General features: G+C 48.6%; 1 protein-coding gene across 1 annotated transcript in view; it reads right to left on the bottom strand.

The window, feature by feature from the left end:
* LOC141245901 (dynein heavy chain domain-containing protein 1-like) overlaps positions 1–18,740 on the bottom strand; it is a 105,980-nt gene that overhangs the window by 27,617 nt on the left and 59,623 nt on the right. The window contains exons 15-16 of the mRNA XM_073669095.1: positions 15,008–15,158; positions 12,784–13,066 (exon numbers count right to left, since the gene is read on the bottom strand). Of these exons, the coding sequence (XP_073525196.1) occupies positions 12,784–13,066; positions 15,008–15,158 (434 nt within the window). The remainder of the gene's footprint in view (positions 1–12,783; positions 13,067–15,007; positions 15,159–18,740) is intronic.

Consider the following 18,740-nt stretch of genomic DNA (forward strand, 5'->3'; position numbering starts at 1 on the left):
ACAATCTACTGAGGAGGATGATGGTATATGACAAGCTACTGAGGGGGATGACGGTATATGACAATCTACTGAGGATGATGATGGTATATGACAATCTACTGAGGAGGATGACGGTATATGACAAGCTACTGAGGAGGATGATGGTATATGACAAGCTACTGAGGAGGATGACGGTATGTGACAATCTACTGAGGGGGATGATGGTATTTGACAATCTACTGAGGGGGATGATGGTATGTGACAATCTACTGAGGGGGATGACGGTATATGACAATCTACTGAGGAGGATGACGGTATGTGACAATCTACTGAGGAGGATGACGGTATGTCACAATCTACTGAGGAGGATGACGGTATATGACAATCTACTGAGGGGGATGACGGTATATGACAATCTACTGAGGAGGATGACGGTATGTGACAATCTACTGAGGGTGATGACGTTATGTGACAATCTACTGAGGAGGATGATGGTATGTGACAATCTACTGAGGAGGATGATGGTATATGACAAGCTACTGAGGGGGATGACGGTATGTGACAATCTACTGAGGAGGATGACGGTATATGACAAGCTACTGAGGGGGATGACGTTATGTGACAATCTACTGAGGAGGATGATGGTATATGACAATCTACAGAGGAGGATGACAGTATGTGACAATCTACTGAGGAGGATGATGGTATATGACAATCTACTGAGGGTGATGACGGTATGTGACAATATACTGACGAGGATGATGGTATATGACAATCTACAGAGGAGGATGACAGTATGTGACAATCTACTGAGGAGGATGACGGTATGTGACAATCTACTGAGGAGGATGACGGTATATGACAATCTACTGAGGGTGATGACGGTATGTGACAATATACTGAGGAGGATGATGGTATATGACAATCTACAGAGGAGGATGACAGTATGTGACAATCTACTGAGGAGGATGACGGTATGTGACAATCTACTGAGGAGGATGACGGTATATGACAATCTACTGAGGAGGATGATGGTATATGACAAGCTACTGAGGGGGATGACGGTATGTGACAATCTACTGAGGAGGATGACGGTATATGACACGCTACTGAGGGGGATGACGGTATGTGACAATCTACTGAGGAGGATGATGGTATATGACAAGCTACTGAGTGGGATGACGGTATGTGACAATATACTGAGGAGGATGACGGTATATGACAAGCTACTGAGGGGGGTGACAGTATGTGACAATCTACTGAGGAGGATGATGGTATATGACAAGCTACTGAGGGGGATGACGGTATGTGACAATCTACTGAGGAGGATGATGGTATATGACAAGCTACTGAGGGGGGTGACAGTATGTGACAATCTACTGAGGAGGATGATGGTATATGACAATCTACTGAGGGGGATGACGGTATATGACAATCTACTGAGGAGGATGACGGTATATGACAAGCTACTGAGGAGGATGATGGTATATGACAAGCTACTGAGGAGGATGACGGTATGTGACAATCTACTGAGGGGGATGACGGTATATGACAATCTACTGAGGAGGATGATGGTATATGACAAGTTACTGAGGAGGATGACGGTATGTGACAATCTACTGAGGGGGATGACGGTATGTGACAATCTACTGAGGGGGATGACGGTATGTGACAATCTACTGAGGGGGATGACGGTATATGACAATCTACTGAGGAGGATGACGGTATGTGACAATCTACTGAGGGGGATGACGGTATGTGACAATCTACTGAGGAGGATGACGGTATATGACAATCTACTGAGGAGGATGACGGTATGTGACAATCTACTGAGGGTGATGACGGTATGTGACAATCTACTGAGGAGGATGACAGTATATGACAATCTACTGAGGAGGATGACAGTATGTGACAATCTACTGAGGAGGATGATGGTATATGACAATCTACAGAGGAGGATGACAGTATGTGACAATCTACTGAGGAGGATGACGGTATGTGACAATCTACTGAGGAGGATGATGGTATATGACAATCTACTGAGGGTGATGACGGTATGTGACAATATACTGAGGAGGATGATGGTATATGACAATCTACAGAGGAGGATGACAGTATGTGACAATCTACTGAGGAGGATGACGGTATATGACAATCTACTGAGGAGGATGACAGTATGTGACAATCTACTGAGGAGGATGATGGTATATGACAATCTACTGAGGGGGATGACAGTATATGACAATCTACTGAGGAGGATGACGGTATATGACAATCTACTGAGGAGGATGACGGTATATGACAATCTACTGAGGAGGATGACGGTATGTGACAATCTACTGAGGAGGATGACAGTATGTGACAATCTACTGAGGAGGATGACGGCATGTGACAATCTACTGAGGAGGATGACGGTATATGACAATCTACTGAGGAGGATGATGGTATGTGACAATCTACGGAGGGGGATAACGGTATATGACAATCTACTGAGGAGGATGACGGTATGTGACAATCTACTGAGGAGGATGACGGTATGTGACAATCTACTGAGGAGGATGACGGTATGTGACAATCTACTGAGGAGGATGACGGTATATGACAATCTACTGAGGAGGATGACGGTATGTGACAATCTACTGAGGGGGATGACGGTATGTGACAATCTACTGAGGAGGATGACAGTATGTGACAATCTACTGAGGAGGATGACGGTATGTGACAATCTACTGAGGAGGATGACGGTATATGACAATCTACTGAGGAGGATGACGGTATATGACAATCTACTGAGGAGGATGACGGTATGTGACAATCTACTGAGGAGGATGACGGTATGTGACAATCTACTGAGGAGGATGACGGTATGTGACAATCTACTGAGGAGGATGACGGTGAGTGCCAATCTACTGAGGAGGATGACGGTATATGACAATCTACTGAGGAGGATGACGGTATGTGACAATCTACTGAGGGGGATGACGGTATATGACAATCTACTGAGGAGGATGATGGTATATGACAAGTTACTGAGGAGGATGACGGTATGTGACAATCTACTGAGGGGGATGACGGTATGTGACAATCTACTGAGGGGGATGACGGTATGTGACAATCTACTGAGGGGGATGACGGTATATGACAATCTACTGAGGAGGATGACGGTATGTGACAATCTACTGAGGGGGATGACGGTATGTGACAATCTACTGAGGAGGATGACGGTATATGACAATCTACTGAGGAGGATGACGGTATGTGACAATCTACTGAGGGTGATGACGGTATGTGACAATCTACTGAGGAGGATGACAGTATATGACAATCTACTGAGGAGGATGACAGTATGTGACAATCTACTGAGGAGGATGATGGTATATGACAATCTACAGAGGAGGATGACAGTATGTGACAATCTACTGAGGAGGATGACGGTATGTGACAATCTACTGAGGAGGATGATGGTATATGACAATCTACTGAGGGTGATGACGGTATGTGACAATATACTGAGGAGGATGATGGTATATGACAATCTACAGAGGAGGATGACAGTATGTGACAATCTACTGAGGAGGATGACGGTATATGACAATCTACTGAGGAGGATGACAGTATGTGACAATCTACTGAGGAGGATGATGGTATATGACAATCTACTGAGGGGGATGACAGTATATGACAATCTACTGAGGAGGATGACGGTATATGACAATCTACTGAGGAGGATGACGGTATATGACAATCTACTGAGGAGGATGACGGTATGTGACAATCTACTGAGGAGGATGACAGTATGTGACAATCTACTGAGGAGGATGACGGCATGTGACAATCTACTGAGGAGGATGACGGTATATGACAATCTACTGAGGAGGATGATGGTATGTGACAATCTACGGAGGGGGATAACGGTATATGACAATCTACTGAGGAGGATGACGGTATGTGACAATCTACTGAGGAGGATGACGGTATGTGACAATCTACTGAGGAGGATGACGGTATGTGACAATCTACTGAGGAGGATGACGGTATATGACAATCTACTGAGGAGGATGACGGTATGTGACAATCTACTGAGGGGGATGACGGTATGTGACAATCTACTGAGGAGGATGACAGTATGTGACAATCTACTGAGGAGGATGACGGTATGTGACAATCTACTGAGGAGGATGACGGTATATGACAATCTACTGAGGAGGATGACGGTATATGACAATCTACTGAGGAGGATGACGGTATGTGACAATCTACTGAGGAGGATGACGGTATGTGACAATCTACTGAGGAGGATGACGGTATGTGACAATCTACTGAGGAGGATGACGGTGAGTGCCAATCTACTGAGGAGGATGACGGTATATGACAATCTACTGAGGAGGATGACGGTGAGTGACAATCTACTGAGGAGGAGGACGGTGAGTGACAATCTACTGAGGAGGATGACGGTATATGACAATCTACTGAGGAGGATGACGGTAAGTGCCAATCTACAGAGGAGGAGGATGGTGAGTGCTAATCTACAGAGGAGGAAGAAGGCGAGTGCTAATCTACAGAGGAGGAGGAAGGTGAGTGCTAATCTACAGAGGAGGAAGAAGGCGAGTGCTAATCTACAGAGGAGGAGGAAGGTGAGTGCTAATCTATAGAGGAGGAGGAAGGCGAGTGCTAATCTACAGAAGAGGAGGAAGGCGAGTGCTAATCTACAGAGGAGGAGGAAGTTGGGTGCTAATCTATAGAGGAGGAGGAAGGTGAGTGCTAATCTATAGAGGAGGAGGAAGGTGAGTGCTAATCTACAGAGGAGGAGGAAGGTGAGTGCTAATCTACAGAGGAGGAGGAAGGCGAGTGCTAATCTACAGAGGAGGAGGATGTTGAGTGCTAATCTACAGAGGAGGAGGATGGTGAGTTCTAATCTACAGAGGAGGAGGGCAGTGAGTGCTAATCTACAGAGGAGGAGGAAGTTGGGTGCTAATCTATAGAGGAGGAGGAAGGTGAGTGCTAATCTACAGAGTAGGAGGAAGTTGGGTGCTAATCTATAGAGGAGGAGGAAGGTGAGTGCTAATCTACAGAGGAGGAGGATGGTGAGTGCTAATCTACAGAGGAGGAGGATGTTGAGTGCTAATCTACAGAGGAGGAGGATGGTGAGTGCTAATCTACAGAGGAGGAGGGCATTGAGTGCTAATCTATAGAGGAGGAGGAAGGTGAGCGCTAATCTACAGAGGAGGAGGGCGGTGAGTGCTAATCTACAGAGGAGGAGGACGGTGAGTGCTAATCTACAGAGGAGGAGGATGGTGAGTACTAATCTACAGAGGAGGAGGACGGTGAGTGCTAATCTACAGAGGAGGAGGACGGTGAGTGCTAATCTACAGAGGAGGAGAACGGTGAGTGCTAATCTACAGAGGAGGAGGACGGTGAGTGCTAATCTACAGAGGAGGAGGACGGTGAGTGCTAATCTACAGAGGAGGAGGACGATGAGTGGTAATCTACAGAGGAGGAGGAAGGTGAGTGCTAATCTACAGAGGAGGAGAATGGTGAGTGCTAATCTACAGAGGAGTAGGACAGTGAGTGCTAATCTACAGAGGAGGAGGACGGTGAGTGCTAATCTACAGAGGAGGAGGACGGTGAGTGCTAATCTACAGAGGAGGAGGACGGTGAGTGCTAATCTACAGAGGAGGAGGACGGTGAGTGCTAATCTACAGAGGAGGAGGACAGTGAGTGCTAATCTACAGAGGAGGAGGAAGGGGAGTGCTAATCTATAGAGGAGGAGGGTGGTGAGTACTAATCTACAGAGGAGGAGGAAGGTGAGTGACAATCTACAGAGGAGGAGAGCGGTGAGTGCTAATCTACAGAGGAGGAGGACGGTGAGTGACAATCTACAGAGGAGGAGGGCGGTGAGTGCTAATCTACAGAGGAGGAGGACGGTGAGTGCTAATCTATAGAGGAGGAGGACGATGAGTGCTAATCTACAGAGGAGGAGGAAGGTGAGTGCAAATCTACAGAGGAGGAGGACGGTGAGTGCTAATCTACAGAGGAGGAGGACGGTGAGTGCTAATCTACAGAGGAGTAGGACAATGAGTGCTAATCTACAGAGGAGGAGGACGGTGAGTGCTAATCTACAGAGGAGGAGGACGGTGAGTGCTAATCTACAGAGGAGGAGGACGGTGAGTGCTAATCTACAGAGGAGGAGGACGGTGAGTGCTAATCTACAGAAGAAGAGGACGGTGAGTGCTAATCTACAGAGGAGGAGGACGGTGAGTGCTAATCTACAGAGGAGGAGGACGGTGAGTGCTAATCTACAGAGGAGAACGGTGAGTGCTAATCTACAGAGGAGGAGGACGGTGAGTGCTAATCTACAGAGGAGGAGGACAGTGAGTGCTAATCTACAGAGGAGGAGGAAGGGGAGTGCTAATCTACAGAGGAGGAGGGTGGTGAGTACTAATCTACAGAGGAGGAGGAAGGTGAGTGACAATCTACAGAGGAGGAGAGCGGTGAGTGCTAATCTACAGAGGAGGAGGACGGTGAGTGACAATCTACAGAGGAGGAGGGCGGTGAGTGCTAATCTACAGAGGAGGAGGACGGTGAGTACTAATCTACAGAGGAGGAGGACGGTGAGTGCTAATCTACAGAGGAGGAGGACGGTGAGTACTAATCTACAGAGGAGGAGGACGGTGAGTGCTAATCTGCAGAGGAGGAGGACGGTGAGTGCTAATCTACAGAGGAGGAGGACGGTGAGTGCTAATCTACAGAGGAGGAGGGCGGTGAGTGCTAATCTATAGAGGAGGAGGACGATGAGTGCTAATCTACAGAGGAGGAGGAACGTGAGTGCTAATCTACAGAGGAGGAGGACGGTGAGTGCTAATCTACAGAGGAGGAGGACGGTGAGTGCTAATCTACAGAGGAGGAGGACGGTGAGTGCTAATCTACAGAGGAGGAGGACGGTGAGTGCTAATCTACAGAGGAGGAGGATGGTGAGTGCTAATCTACAGAGGAGGAGGACGGTGAGTGCTAATCTACAGAAGAAGAGGACGGTGAGTGCTAATCTACAGAGGAGGAGGACGGTGAGTGCTAATCTACAGAGGAGGAGGATGTTGAGTGCTAATCTACAGAGGAGGAGGAATGTGAGTGCTAATCTATAGAGGAGGAGGACGGTGAGTGCTAATCTACAGAGGAGGAGGATGGTGAGTGCTAATCTACAGAGGAGGAGGAATGTGAGTGCTAATCTACAGAGGAGGAGGACGGTGAGTGCTAATCTACAGAGGAGGAGGACGGTGAGTGCTAATCTACAGAGGAGGAGAGCGGTGAGTGCTAATCTACAGAGGAGGAGGACGGTGAGTGCTAATCTACAGAGGAGTAGGACGGTGAGTGCTAATCTACAGAGGAGTAGGACGGTGAGTGCTAATCTACAGAGGAGGAGGACGGTGAGTGCTAATCTACAGAGGAGGAGGACGGTGAGTGCTAATCTATAGAGGAGGAGGATGGTGAGTGCTAATCTACAGAGGAGTAGGACAGTGAGTGCTAATCTACAGAGGAGTAGGACAGTGAGTGCTAATCTACAGAGGAGGAGGAAGGTGAGTGCTAATCTACAGAGGAGGAGGACGGTGAGTGCTAATCTACAGAGGAGGAGGACGGTGAGTGCTAATCTACAGAGGAGTAGGACAGTGAGTGCTAATCTACAGAGGAGGAGGAAGGTGAGTGCTAATCTACAGAGGAGGAGGAAGGTGAGTGTTAATCTACAGAGGAGGAGGACGGTGAGTGCTAATCTATAGAGGAGGAGGATGGTGAGTGCTAATCTATAGAAGAGGAGGATGGTGAGTGCTAATCTATAGAGGAGGAGGAAGGTGAGTGACACAATACTGTGCAAGGCACCGTGTGGGGACATAATACTGTCTGAGGGGCCAATTGGTGACCTTATAATATGTATGGGGAATTTGGGGGCTTCACACTGTATTGGGGGCTGTTGATCTAAGTGATTAACAGGAGATGATTTATAAATTGATAAGAAGCAGCACATTATCTGCTGCTGATTCGATAAGATAAGAATACAGGGTACAGTAAGCCCCCCGGTAACGTGTATTAGCAGCGAAGCACCAGACTCAATGCTAATCAATATTAAGTGATAACAAATAAATCCATAATAATAATGGATACAACACCACCAGAGAATCGCTCATCTCTGCAAAAGAAGCACAAAAAAGGGTCTTAAAATCTTAGATTTTTCTTGGTGTAATAAATATAAAAAATCCTTGTTAAAATTAAGCATCAATCGAAACAGACACCAACATAATCCAATAAAGTTATCACGGCTCCATCCCCTTTACATTATTGTGAGGTAGTCAATATTATGATGAAGTCGTTTATCTGTAAAGTGCGGGATTTAGGATTGAGGTTTAGACATAAAGTGCACGTGCTGGTTTACAGGTTGGAGGTGGGAATAGTTAGCTTCTACATAAAGTGCACGTGCCGGTTTCCAGTTTGGAGGTGGGAATAGTTAGTTTCTACATAAAGTGCACGTGCTGGTTTCCAGTTTGGAGGTGGCAATAGTTAGCTTCTACATAAAGTGCACGTGCTGGTTTCCAGTTTGGAGGTGGCAATAGTTAGCTTCTACATAAAGTGCACGTGTTGGCTTCCAGTTTGAAGGTGGGAATAGTTAGTTTCTGCATAAAGTGCACGTGCTGGTTTCCAGTTTGGAGGTGGGAATAGTTAGCTTCTACATAAAGTGCACGTGCCGGTTTCCAGTTTGGAGGTGGGAATAGTTAGTTTCTACATAAAGTGCACGTGCTGGTTTCCAGTTTGGAGGTGGCAATAGTTAGCTTCTACATAAAGTGCACGTGCTGGTTTCCAGTTTGGAGGTGGCAATAGTTAGCTTCTACATAAAGTGCACGTGTTGGCTTCCAGTTTGAAGGTGGGAATAGTTAGTTTCTGCATAAAGTGCACGTGCTGGTTTCCAGTTTGGAGGTGGGAATAGTTAGCTTCTACATAAAGTGCACGTGCCGGTTTCCAGTTTGGGGGTGGGAATAGTTAGTTTCTACATAAAGTGCACGTGCTGGTTTCCAGTTTGGAGGTGGGAATAGTTAGCTTCTACATAAAGTGCACGTGCTGGTTTCCAGTTTGGAGGTGGGAATAGTTAGTTTCTACATAAAGTGCACGTGCCGGTTTCCAGTTTGGAGGTGGGAATAGTTAGCTTCCACATAAAGTGCACGTGCTGGTTTCCAGTTTGGAGGTGGGAATAGTTAGTTTCTGCATAAAGTGCACGTGCTGGTTTCCAGTTTGGAGGTGGAAATAGTTAGCTTCTACATAAAGTGCACGTGCCGGTTTTCAGTTTGGAGGTGGGAATAGTTAGTTTCTACATAAAGTGCACGTGCTGGTTTCCAGTTTGGAGGTGGGAATAGTTAGCTTCTACATAAAGTGCACGTGCTGGTTTCCAGTTTGGAGGTGGGAATAGTTAGTTTCTGCATAAAGTGCACGTGCTGGTTTCCAGTTTGGAGGTGGGAATAGTTAGCTTCTACATAAAGTGCACGTGCCGGTTTCCAGTTTGGAGGTGGGAATAGTTAGTTTCTACATAAAGTGCACGTGCTGGTTTCCAGTTTGGAGGTGGGAATAGTTAGCTTCTACATAAAGTGCACGTGCTGGTTTCCAGTTTGGAGGTGGGAATAGTTAGTTTCTACATAAAGTGCACGTGCCAGTTTCCAGTTTGGAGGTGGGAATAGTTAGTTTCTACATAAAGTGCACGTGCTGGTTTCCAGTTTGGAGGTGGGAATAGTTAGCTTCTACATAAAGTGCACGTGCTGGTTTCCAGTTTGGAGGTGGGAATAGTTAGTTTCTACATAAAGTGCACGTGCCAGTTTCCAGTTTGGAGGTGGGAATAGTTAGCTTCCACATAAAATGCACGTGCTGGTTTCCAGTTTGGAGGTGGGAATAGTTAGCTTCTACATAAAGTGCACGTGCCGGTTTCCAGTTTGGAGGTGGGAATAGTTAGTTTCTACATAAAGTGCCGGTGATCTATCAGGATTTCCACAAGCTCCTTATACATTCTGTCTCATCCTGATGGAAATATACTCAATACTTTAAATGAGACAAAATGACAAAAAATTAATAAATCTAGTTGTTAAAGGTTTTACCTCCAGTTGCTGCGGACCTATGGCTGTCTGGGCTGCCACCCCACGCCGCCGATTCGTCTCAGCTTTTTCCAAGGAGCACAACCCAACTGTGTCCCGGTACTTCCTAAATCTCACAGCCCCTGCGGTGATGGGGTCTGGCCCCTGGGTGGGGTCAAGCCCCTGTGGCGATGGGGTCAGGCCCCTGGGGTTATGGGGTCTGGCCCGTGTGATGATGGGGTCTGGACCCTGTGGTGATGGGGTCATGCCCCTGGGGTTATGGGATCTGGCCCGTGTGATGATGGGGTCTGGACCCTGTGGTGATGGGGTCATGCCCCTGTGGTGATGGGGTCTGGCCCGTGTGATGATGGGGTCTGGCCCCTGGGGTTATGGGGTCAGGCCCCTGGGGTGATGGGGTCAGGCCCCTGGGGTGATGGGGTCAGGCCCCTGTGTGATAGGGTCCGGTGTGATGACGACCGGCGGTCTCAGCGCCTGCCACGTTAGCCTCTATGTCAGAGATAACTTCCAGCCAGCTGCGGTGGAACGCATGTGTGGAACGCATGACGGGAAGGTAAGGATGGCGGCAAATCACACATGCGCATAGTCCGGACATCAGTGTATGAGTCAGAGGCGTCTACATACAGACGTGGAGTTGTACAAAAGGGGCGTGGTGTGGCGGTCAAGATAAATGTGGGTGGTTCCTCCAAAACCACGGTGTTAAGATGGCTATTGATGAGTTAATGTATAGAAAAGGCATGAACCTTTCCAAAGAGTGTAAGTGTTAAATCCTGTTGTAATATGTGATTATATTGTTGTGAATAAATGAAATACTATGTGTATGGTGAATGAGTGTAATAATGAGGTCTGATGTATCTAATGTATCAGATGGTGGAATGGGATTTAGATACATGGGGTTTTTGCCTTCTTCTGGATCAACAGATTTAGATATAGGGAGTTTAGTAATAACAGTAAGTTATTGTAGTGTTAGTGTAGGGAGGAGAACTGGGGGAGAAAGGCTGAACTGGATGGACCGAGGTCTTTATTCTACCTACGTTACAAAGAATGTGAGGGAGAGAATAATGGTGAATGAGATGGGAAATGGGGAAATACATAGCGGTAAATGGTGTGGGTGGAGGGTGAAGGAGAGGGTGAAAGAGACAGTGAAGGAGAAGCTGAAGGAGAGGGTGAAGGAGAAGCTGAAGAAGATAGTGAAGGAGAGGATGAAGGAGAGGCTGAAGGAGAGGGTGACGGAGAGGGTGAAGGAGAGGGTGAAGAAGATAGTGAATGAGAGGATGAAGGAGAGGCTGAAGGAGAGGGTGACGGAGAGGGTGAAGGAGAGGGTGAAGGAGAAGCTGAAGGAGAGGGTGAAGGAGAAGCTGAAGAAGATAGTGAAGGAGAGGATGAAGGAGAGGCTGAAGGAGAGGGTGACGGAGAGGGTGAAGGAGAGGGTGAAGAAGATAGTGAAGGAGAGGATGAAGGAGAGGCTGAAGGAGAGGGTGACGGAGAGGGTGAAGGAGAGGGTGAAGGAGAGGGTGAAGGAGAGGGTGAAGGAGAAGCTGAAGAAGATAGTGAAGGAGAGGATGAAGGAGAGGCTGAAGGAGAGTGTGACGGAGAGGGTGAAGGAGAGGGTGAAGGTGAGGGTGAAGGAGAAGCTGAAGGAGAGGGTGAAGGAGAGGGTGAAGGAGACGGTGAAGGAGAAGCTGAAGGAGAGGGTGAAGGAGAGGGTGAAGGAGACAGTGAAGGAGAAGCTGAAGGAGAGGGTGAAGGAGACAGTGAAGGAGAGGGTGAAGGAGAGGGTGAAGCAGACAGTGAAGGAGAAGCTGAAGGAGAGGGTGAAGGAGAAGCTGAAGAAGATAGTGAAGGAGAGGATGAAGGAGAGGCTGAAGGAGAGGGTGACGGAGAGGGTGAAGGAGAGGGTGAAGGAGAAGCTGAAGGAGAGGGTGAAGGAGAGGGTGAAGGAGAAGCTGAAGGAGAGGGTGAAGGAGAGGGTGACGGAGAGGGTGAAGGAGAGGGTGACGGAGAGGGTGAAGGAGAAGCTGAAGGAGAGGGTGAAGGAGACAGTGAAGGAGAAGCTGAAGGAGAGGGTGAAGGAGAGGGTGAAGGAGACAGTGAAGGAGAAGCTGAAGGAGAGGGTGAAGGAGAGGGTGAAGGAGAGGGTGAAGGATAGGGTGAAGGAGACAGTGAAGGAGAAGGTGAAGGAGAGGATGAAGGAGAGGGTGAAGGAGAGGGTGAAGGAGACAGTGAAGGAGAGGGTGAAGGAGAAGCTGAAGGAGACAGTGAAGGAGAAGCTGAAGGAGAAGCTGAAGGAGAGGGTGAAGGAGACAGTGAAGGAGAAGCTGAAGGAGAGGGTGAAGGAGAAGCTGAAGGAGAGGGTGAAGGAGAGTATCTCTCAGCCTGCACGCTTATCCCACCAATCAGCCTGCACGCTTATCCCACCTCTCAGCCTGCACGCTTATCCCACCTCTCAGCCTGCACGCTTATCCCACCTCTCAGCCTGCACGCTTATCCCACCTCTCAGCCTGCACCCTTATCCCACCTCTCAGCCTGCACGCTTATCCCACCTCTAAGCCTGCACGCTTATCCCACCTCTCAGCCTGCACGCTTATCCCACCTCTCAGCCTGCACACTTATCCCACTTACAAGCCAAAACAACTATCTGACCTACTGACCATCAAAATTAACCAACCTACACAAATATCTGACCTACCAGCATGGGCTTCGTGCAGATCATCCAGTAAGAAGAGTCGTCTCCCACGAAGAGCCCTTACTCTTGTCAGCTCGATGGTGTAAGGAGCTTCATGTTGGGTTTTCAAAATTTGTCGGAGATGTGTGGCTTGTAGCAATGAATTAACTGGAATTCGGGTAGATGTGGCTCCAGGAGGGACCAATGATTCGGCCAGGGTGGTCTTTCCACTACCAGGAGACCCTACTAATAATAATGGTCGTCCAGACTGGACAATGGATCGAGCAGCATAGAGGAGACCTTCACTCTGAAATATTTACAGGGGAGTGGATTATGGTTGGATATAGGAGGAGAAATAAAAAAGTAAGTGGGGGTATAGAGAAAACAGAGGCAAGCGGAGGGACATAGGTGAGTGGATGGGAAACTGGCGTGCGGAGGGGATAGAGGGAGCAGAACAGAGCCACAGGTGAGGGGACACAGGTGAGGGGACACAGGTGAGTGGAAGAGAGACACAGGTGAGGGGACACAGGTGAGTGGAAGAGAGACACAGGTGAGGGGACACAGGTGAGTGGAAGAGGGACACAGGTGAGCGGAAGAGAGACACAGGTGAGGGGACACAGGTGAGTGGAAGAGAGACACAGGTGAGTGGAAGAGAGACACAGGTGAGGGGACACAGGTGAGTGGAAGAGGGACACAGGTGAGGGGACACAGGTGAGTGGAAGAGGGACACAGGTGAGCGGAAGAGAGACACAGGTGAGGGGACACAGGTGAGTGGAAGAGAGACACAGGTGAGTGGAAGAGAGACACAGGTGAGGGGACACAGGTGAGTGGAAGAGAGACACAGGTGAGTGGAAGAGAGACACAGGTGAGGGGACATAGGTGAGTGGAAGAGAGACACAGGAGAGTGGAAGAGAGACACAGGTGAGGGGACATAGGTGAGTGGAAGAGAGACACAGGTGAGGGGACACAGGTGAGTGGAAGAGAACCACAGGTGAGGGGACACAGATGAGTGGAAGAGAGACACAGGTGAGGGGACACAGGTGAGTGAAAGAGAGACACAGGTGAGGGGACACAGGTGAGTGGAAGAGAGATACAGGTGAGGGGACACAGGTGAGTTGAAGAGAGACACAGGTGAGGGGACACAGGTGAGTGGAAGAGAGACACAGGTGAGGGGACACAGGTGAGTGCAAGAGAGACACAGGTGAGTTGAAGAGAGACACAGGTGAGGGGACATAGGTGAGTGGAAGACAGACACAGGTGAGGGAACACAGGTGAGTGGAAGGGAAACTGACAAGTGGAAGAGACACAAGCAAGGGAAAGGGAGACACGGGAAAGCGGAATAGAAACACGACCGAGTGGACACAGGTGAGTGGATGGGGGACTGACGAGAGGAAGAGAGTCACCGGCGAGCGGAGGGGAGACAGATTGTGAGCAGATGGGACCTAGTTGAGTGGATGGGAGACTGACAAGTGGAAGAAAGACACGAGCAAGCAGGAGAGAGACACAGGCGAGCGGAACAGAGACACGGGCAAGTGGAAGAGCTGCGGGTGAGTGGAAGGGGCACAGGCGAGCAGAGGGGACACAGGAGAGTGGGAGGAATGCAGGCGAGCGGAGGGGACACAGGCAAGTGGAGTGGATGCAGGCGAGCAGAAGAGAGAGGTGAGTGTAAGAGAAACACAGGCGAGCGGAGGGGACACAGTCAAGCGGAGGGGGACAGAGGCGAGCGTAGGGGACGCAGGAAAGTGTAGGGGATGCAGGGGAGTAGAATAGAGAGGTGAGTGTAAGAGAAACACAGGCAAGAGGAGCTGACACAGGCGAGAGGAGGGGAAAGAGGAGAGGAGAGGGGACACAGGCAAGTGGAGGGGATGCAGGCGAGCAGAAGAGAGAGGTGAGTGTAAGAGAAACACAGGCGAGCGGAGGGGACAAAGGCGTGCAGAGGGGGACACAGCTGAGAAGACAAACACAGGTGAGCAGAGGAGAAACACAGGCAAGCAGAGGGGACCCAGGTCAGAGGAAGATAGACACATGCAAGCCCAGAGGACAAAGCGAGCAGAAAACAGACACAGGCGAGCGAAGGGGACACAGGCGAGCGAAGGGGACACATGCAAGCCCAGAGGACAAAGCGAGCAGAAAACAGACACAGGCGAGCGAAGGGGACACAGGCGAGCGAAGGGGGACACATGCAAGCGGAGGGGACACAGGCAAGCAGAGGGGACACAGGTGAGTGGGAAGAACACTCACCACCTACCTGTGGCCGTCCCGCTCCAGGATTTGCTGTGAGAGTCAGACCATCATGTGCCGGGCTGAGCTCAAAAAAAGAAGTGTCTTGTGGAATTTCAGCCTGCAGGACACACTGTCCAAGAGATTTCCTCAAAAATACATCAAATTTATCACGAAGTCTGTGGGAAGGAGAGAATATCATCTCTATAAGGTTTTAAACCCCTATGAAAAGAACCCTTTAAAGTTTATGTTTTATTATTATGTATAAAAATCTTCATTAATGGAACCAAAATCATTGAATTATTGACTGTATCTGAGCAAGCGTGGGACATGTATGTATCTGCATCCTAAAGAGCAATGTGATATGCTGAGCGGTATACTGGGGGGATAAGAGCTGCCAGAGATGATCGCCCAGATATAACCAGATGTGCAGTTGGGCCCCCCTCCACGTCCTCTGCCGTCTGCACCTTTCCCTGGTCAGCCATCTTAGAGTACATGCAGGATGATACTCAGTGATGGAGAAAATATCCAGGACGGTCTGCGTCTATGACCAGTCATCAGGATGTACGGCAGTGAGCAGTGGTGTCCCATCGCCGGTCAATAGAAGCTGCTTCATAAACACTACAGGACGCCCCTCTGCCTCCGTACACTCAGCCGATATGCTCATTAACAGGGCTCCACAATAATATCTCACCCAGCGCGTTTCCCCTCTACACATTCAGAGCTTCATCAGGGGTTCTGTTACAGAGGACTTCTGTCACAGAAGGTGGAGTGGTGGGGACTGTCATCGCGTCATCACCACCTCCATCTCCTGCAAACTAGGGCATGTTACATCGGGATGTCGGGACGCGGTTACGTTGGGACGCAGTTACGTTGGGATATCAGGAAGCGGATAAGTCGGGATGTGGTTACGTTGGGACATGGTTATGTTGGTGTCAAGGCGAACACTGGAGAGATCATGCAGAGCCCACTGCTGCCACCAGTTTGTCAGGGGTACACAACTCCGCTGCTTCCAGTAATTTTCAGGACAATTACACAATTGAGCGACGAGTAGTGATGAGCGAACGTGCTCGCTACTGCTTGCTACTCGCCCGAGCATCACGGTGCTTGACAAGCTCGCAGAGTATTTCCAGGTTGTTAGGTCAGGAACTCGGGTGCCCACACTGCATGTTTGGCGCTCTTTACAGAGCCAATGAACATGCAGGGATTGCCTGTCACTCATTGTAATGCCGTAGCCATGTTGGTTGTGGCATTACAGTGATTGGCTGGCCGCACAGCGTCATCAGGTCTATATCAGACCTGGCGCCGCCATGCTCGTCACAGTCACTCCGGATCAGGCAGAGTAGGGAGAGCTGCTGCTGAGCTAGGGAGAGATTTCCTTGTTTATAGTTAGTGTACGTATTCCACTATATATATATATATATATATATATATATATATATATATATATCCATCTGAACTAAGAGTCCTTCTAAGGACTAATCCAGCTGCATATATTCAGTGGTGATAGCAGGAGTTAGGCAGGCAGGCAGGCAGGCAGGCAGTGTATGTGGCAGACTGCAGTGTATGATGCAGCACAGGAGGGTCCATTGAACGTCCTGTCTGCTGCTGCTGTAATAATTACAGATATTTCTAGACATAGCCCCAGATATCAGGGGCTGGGGCAAATTTATTTTTTATCTTAATCCTGGTTACTTGCTTAAAAAGCAATCCAGAGTACCCCATTTTTCTGCTCCATTTGCTTGTTCTCACTGTAGAATACAGACAGATCTGTTCCATATTTCAGTGATAAAAATCCAGAAATTTGAACTGAACGTGGAAGATATTGGCCTCCATTTTCATTTTGTTTAAGTGTGTCGGTGAAGCTATTCACACTGTGTCTCAATGTAGAATAATATAAGTAAATTACAGGCCAGCTATTTAAAACCGTGGTTCTCTGTCAGACATATCACCTATAAGACTGTTCCAAAATCAGCCATTTCTTCCATTTTCATTCTGTTGCAGTGTGTCGGTCAAGCTATTCACACTAGGTCTCTGTGTAGAATAATATTAGTAAACTACAGGCCCGCTATTTAAAACCGTGGTTCTCTGTCAGACGTATCACATATAACTGGGGTTCAAATCCAGCCATTTGTAGTGAACGTGGAAAATACTGCCCTCCATTTATAGATTGTAGCAGTGTGTCAGTGTACACCATTTTACAGCTCCATTTGCTTGTTCGCAGAATACAGCCAGATATTTTTAGTTTTATTCATATTACTGTATATTCAATCCTGTCCCACCTCATCCCTAACCTTACCACAGTCTTCATTCCAACCCTAGCCCACCTCTTCAACCTTTCACTAACAACTGGTGTCTTCCCCTCATGTTTCAAACACGCCTCAATCACACCCATCCTCAAAAAGCCCTCCCTTGACCCATCCTCTCTGACTAGCTATCGCCCCATATCACTCCTCCCCTTTGCCTCAAGATTACTGGAACAACACATCCACCTTGAACTGTTCTCCAACCTCTCCTCATGCTCCCTCTTCGACTGCTTACAATCTGGCTTCTGACTGCATCACTCGACTGAAACTGCCCAGACCAAAGTCACCAATGACCTACTAACCGCCAAATCCAAGCGACACTATTTCGTCCTCCTCCTCCTGGACCTGTCATCTGCCTTCTACACAGTGGACCATTCCCTCTTACTACAGATTCTCTCATCTCTCGGCATCACAGACTTGGCCCTATCTTGGATCTCCTCATACCTAACAGACCGGACATTCAGTGTCTCCCACTCACACACCACCTCCTCATCTCACCCCCTATCTGTCGGTGTCCCCCAAGGTTCAGTTCTTGGTCCTCTGCTCTTCTCCATCTACACCTTCGGCCTGGGACAACTCAGAGTCTCACGGCTTTCATTATCACCTCTATGCTGATGACACACAGGTCTACCTCTCTGGACCTGATATCACCTCCTTACTAACCAAAATCCTACAATGTCTGTCCGTTATCTCATCCTTGTTCTCTGACAGATTTCTAAAACTTAACATGGATAAAAACAGAATTCATCATCTTTCCTCCATCTCATTCATCTCCCCAATCGACCTATCTAACCCGCAAGCTCGCTGCCTCGTGGTAACCCTGGACTCTGAACTCTCCTTCAAACCACATATCCAAGCCCTTTCCACTTCCTGCCGACTCCAACTCAAAAACATCTCCCACATCCGAGCATTCCTCAGCATAGACTCTGCAAAAACACTAGTGCATGCCCTCATCATCTCCCACCTCGACTACTGCAACCTCTTGCTCTGTGGCCTCCATTCTAACACTCTCGCACTCCTCCAATCTATCTTAAACTCTGCTGCCCAACTAATCAACCTTTCCCCCCGCTATTCCCCGGCCTCTCCCCTCTGTCAATCCCTTCACTGGCTCCCAATTGCCCAGAGACTCCAGTTCAAAACCCTAACCATGACATACAAAGCCATCCACAACCTGTCTCCTCCATACATCTGTGACCTAGTCTCCCGATACTTACCTGTACGCAACCTTCGATCCTCACAAGATCCGTCTTCTCTGCTCCCCTCTTATCTCCTAATCCCACAATCGCATACAACATTACTGCCGTGCTTCCCCCGTACGCTGGAACTCTTTACCCCAACACATCAGACTCTCGCCTACCACGGAAACCTTAAAAAAAAACCTGAAGACCCACCTCTTCCGACAAGCCTACAACCTACAGTAACCCTCGCTCCACCATGCCGCTGCATGACCTCCTC

The sequence above is a fragment of the Phyllobates terribilis genome, unplaced genomic scaffold (assembly GCF_046119375.1).
Source record: "Phyllobates terribilis strain yellow unplaced genomic scaffold, ASM4611937v1 Scaffold_2253__1_contigs__length_149528, whole genome shotgun sequence".
NCBI lineage: Eukaryota > Metazoa > Chordata > Amphibia > Anura > Dendrobatidae > Phyllobates > Phyllobates terribilis.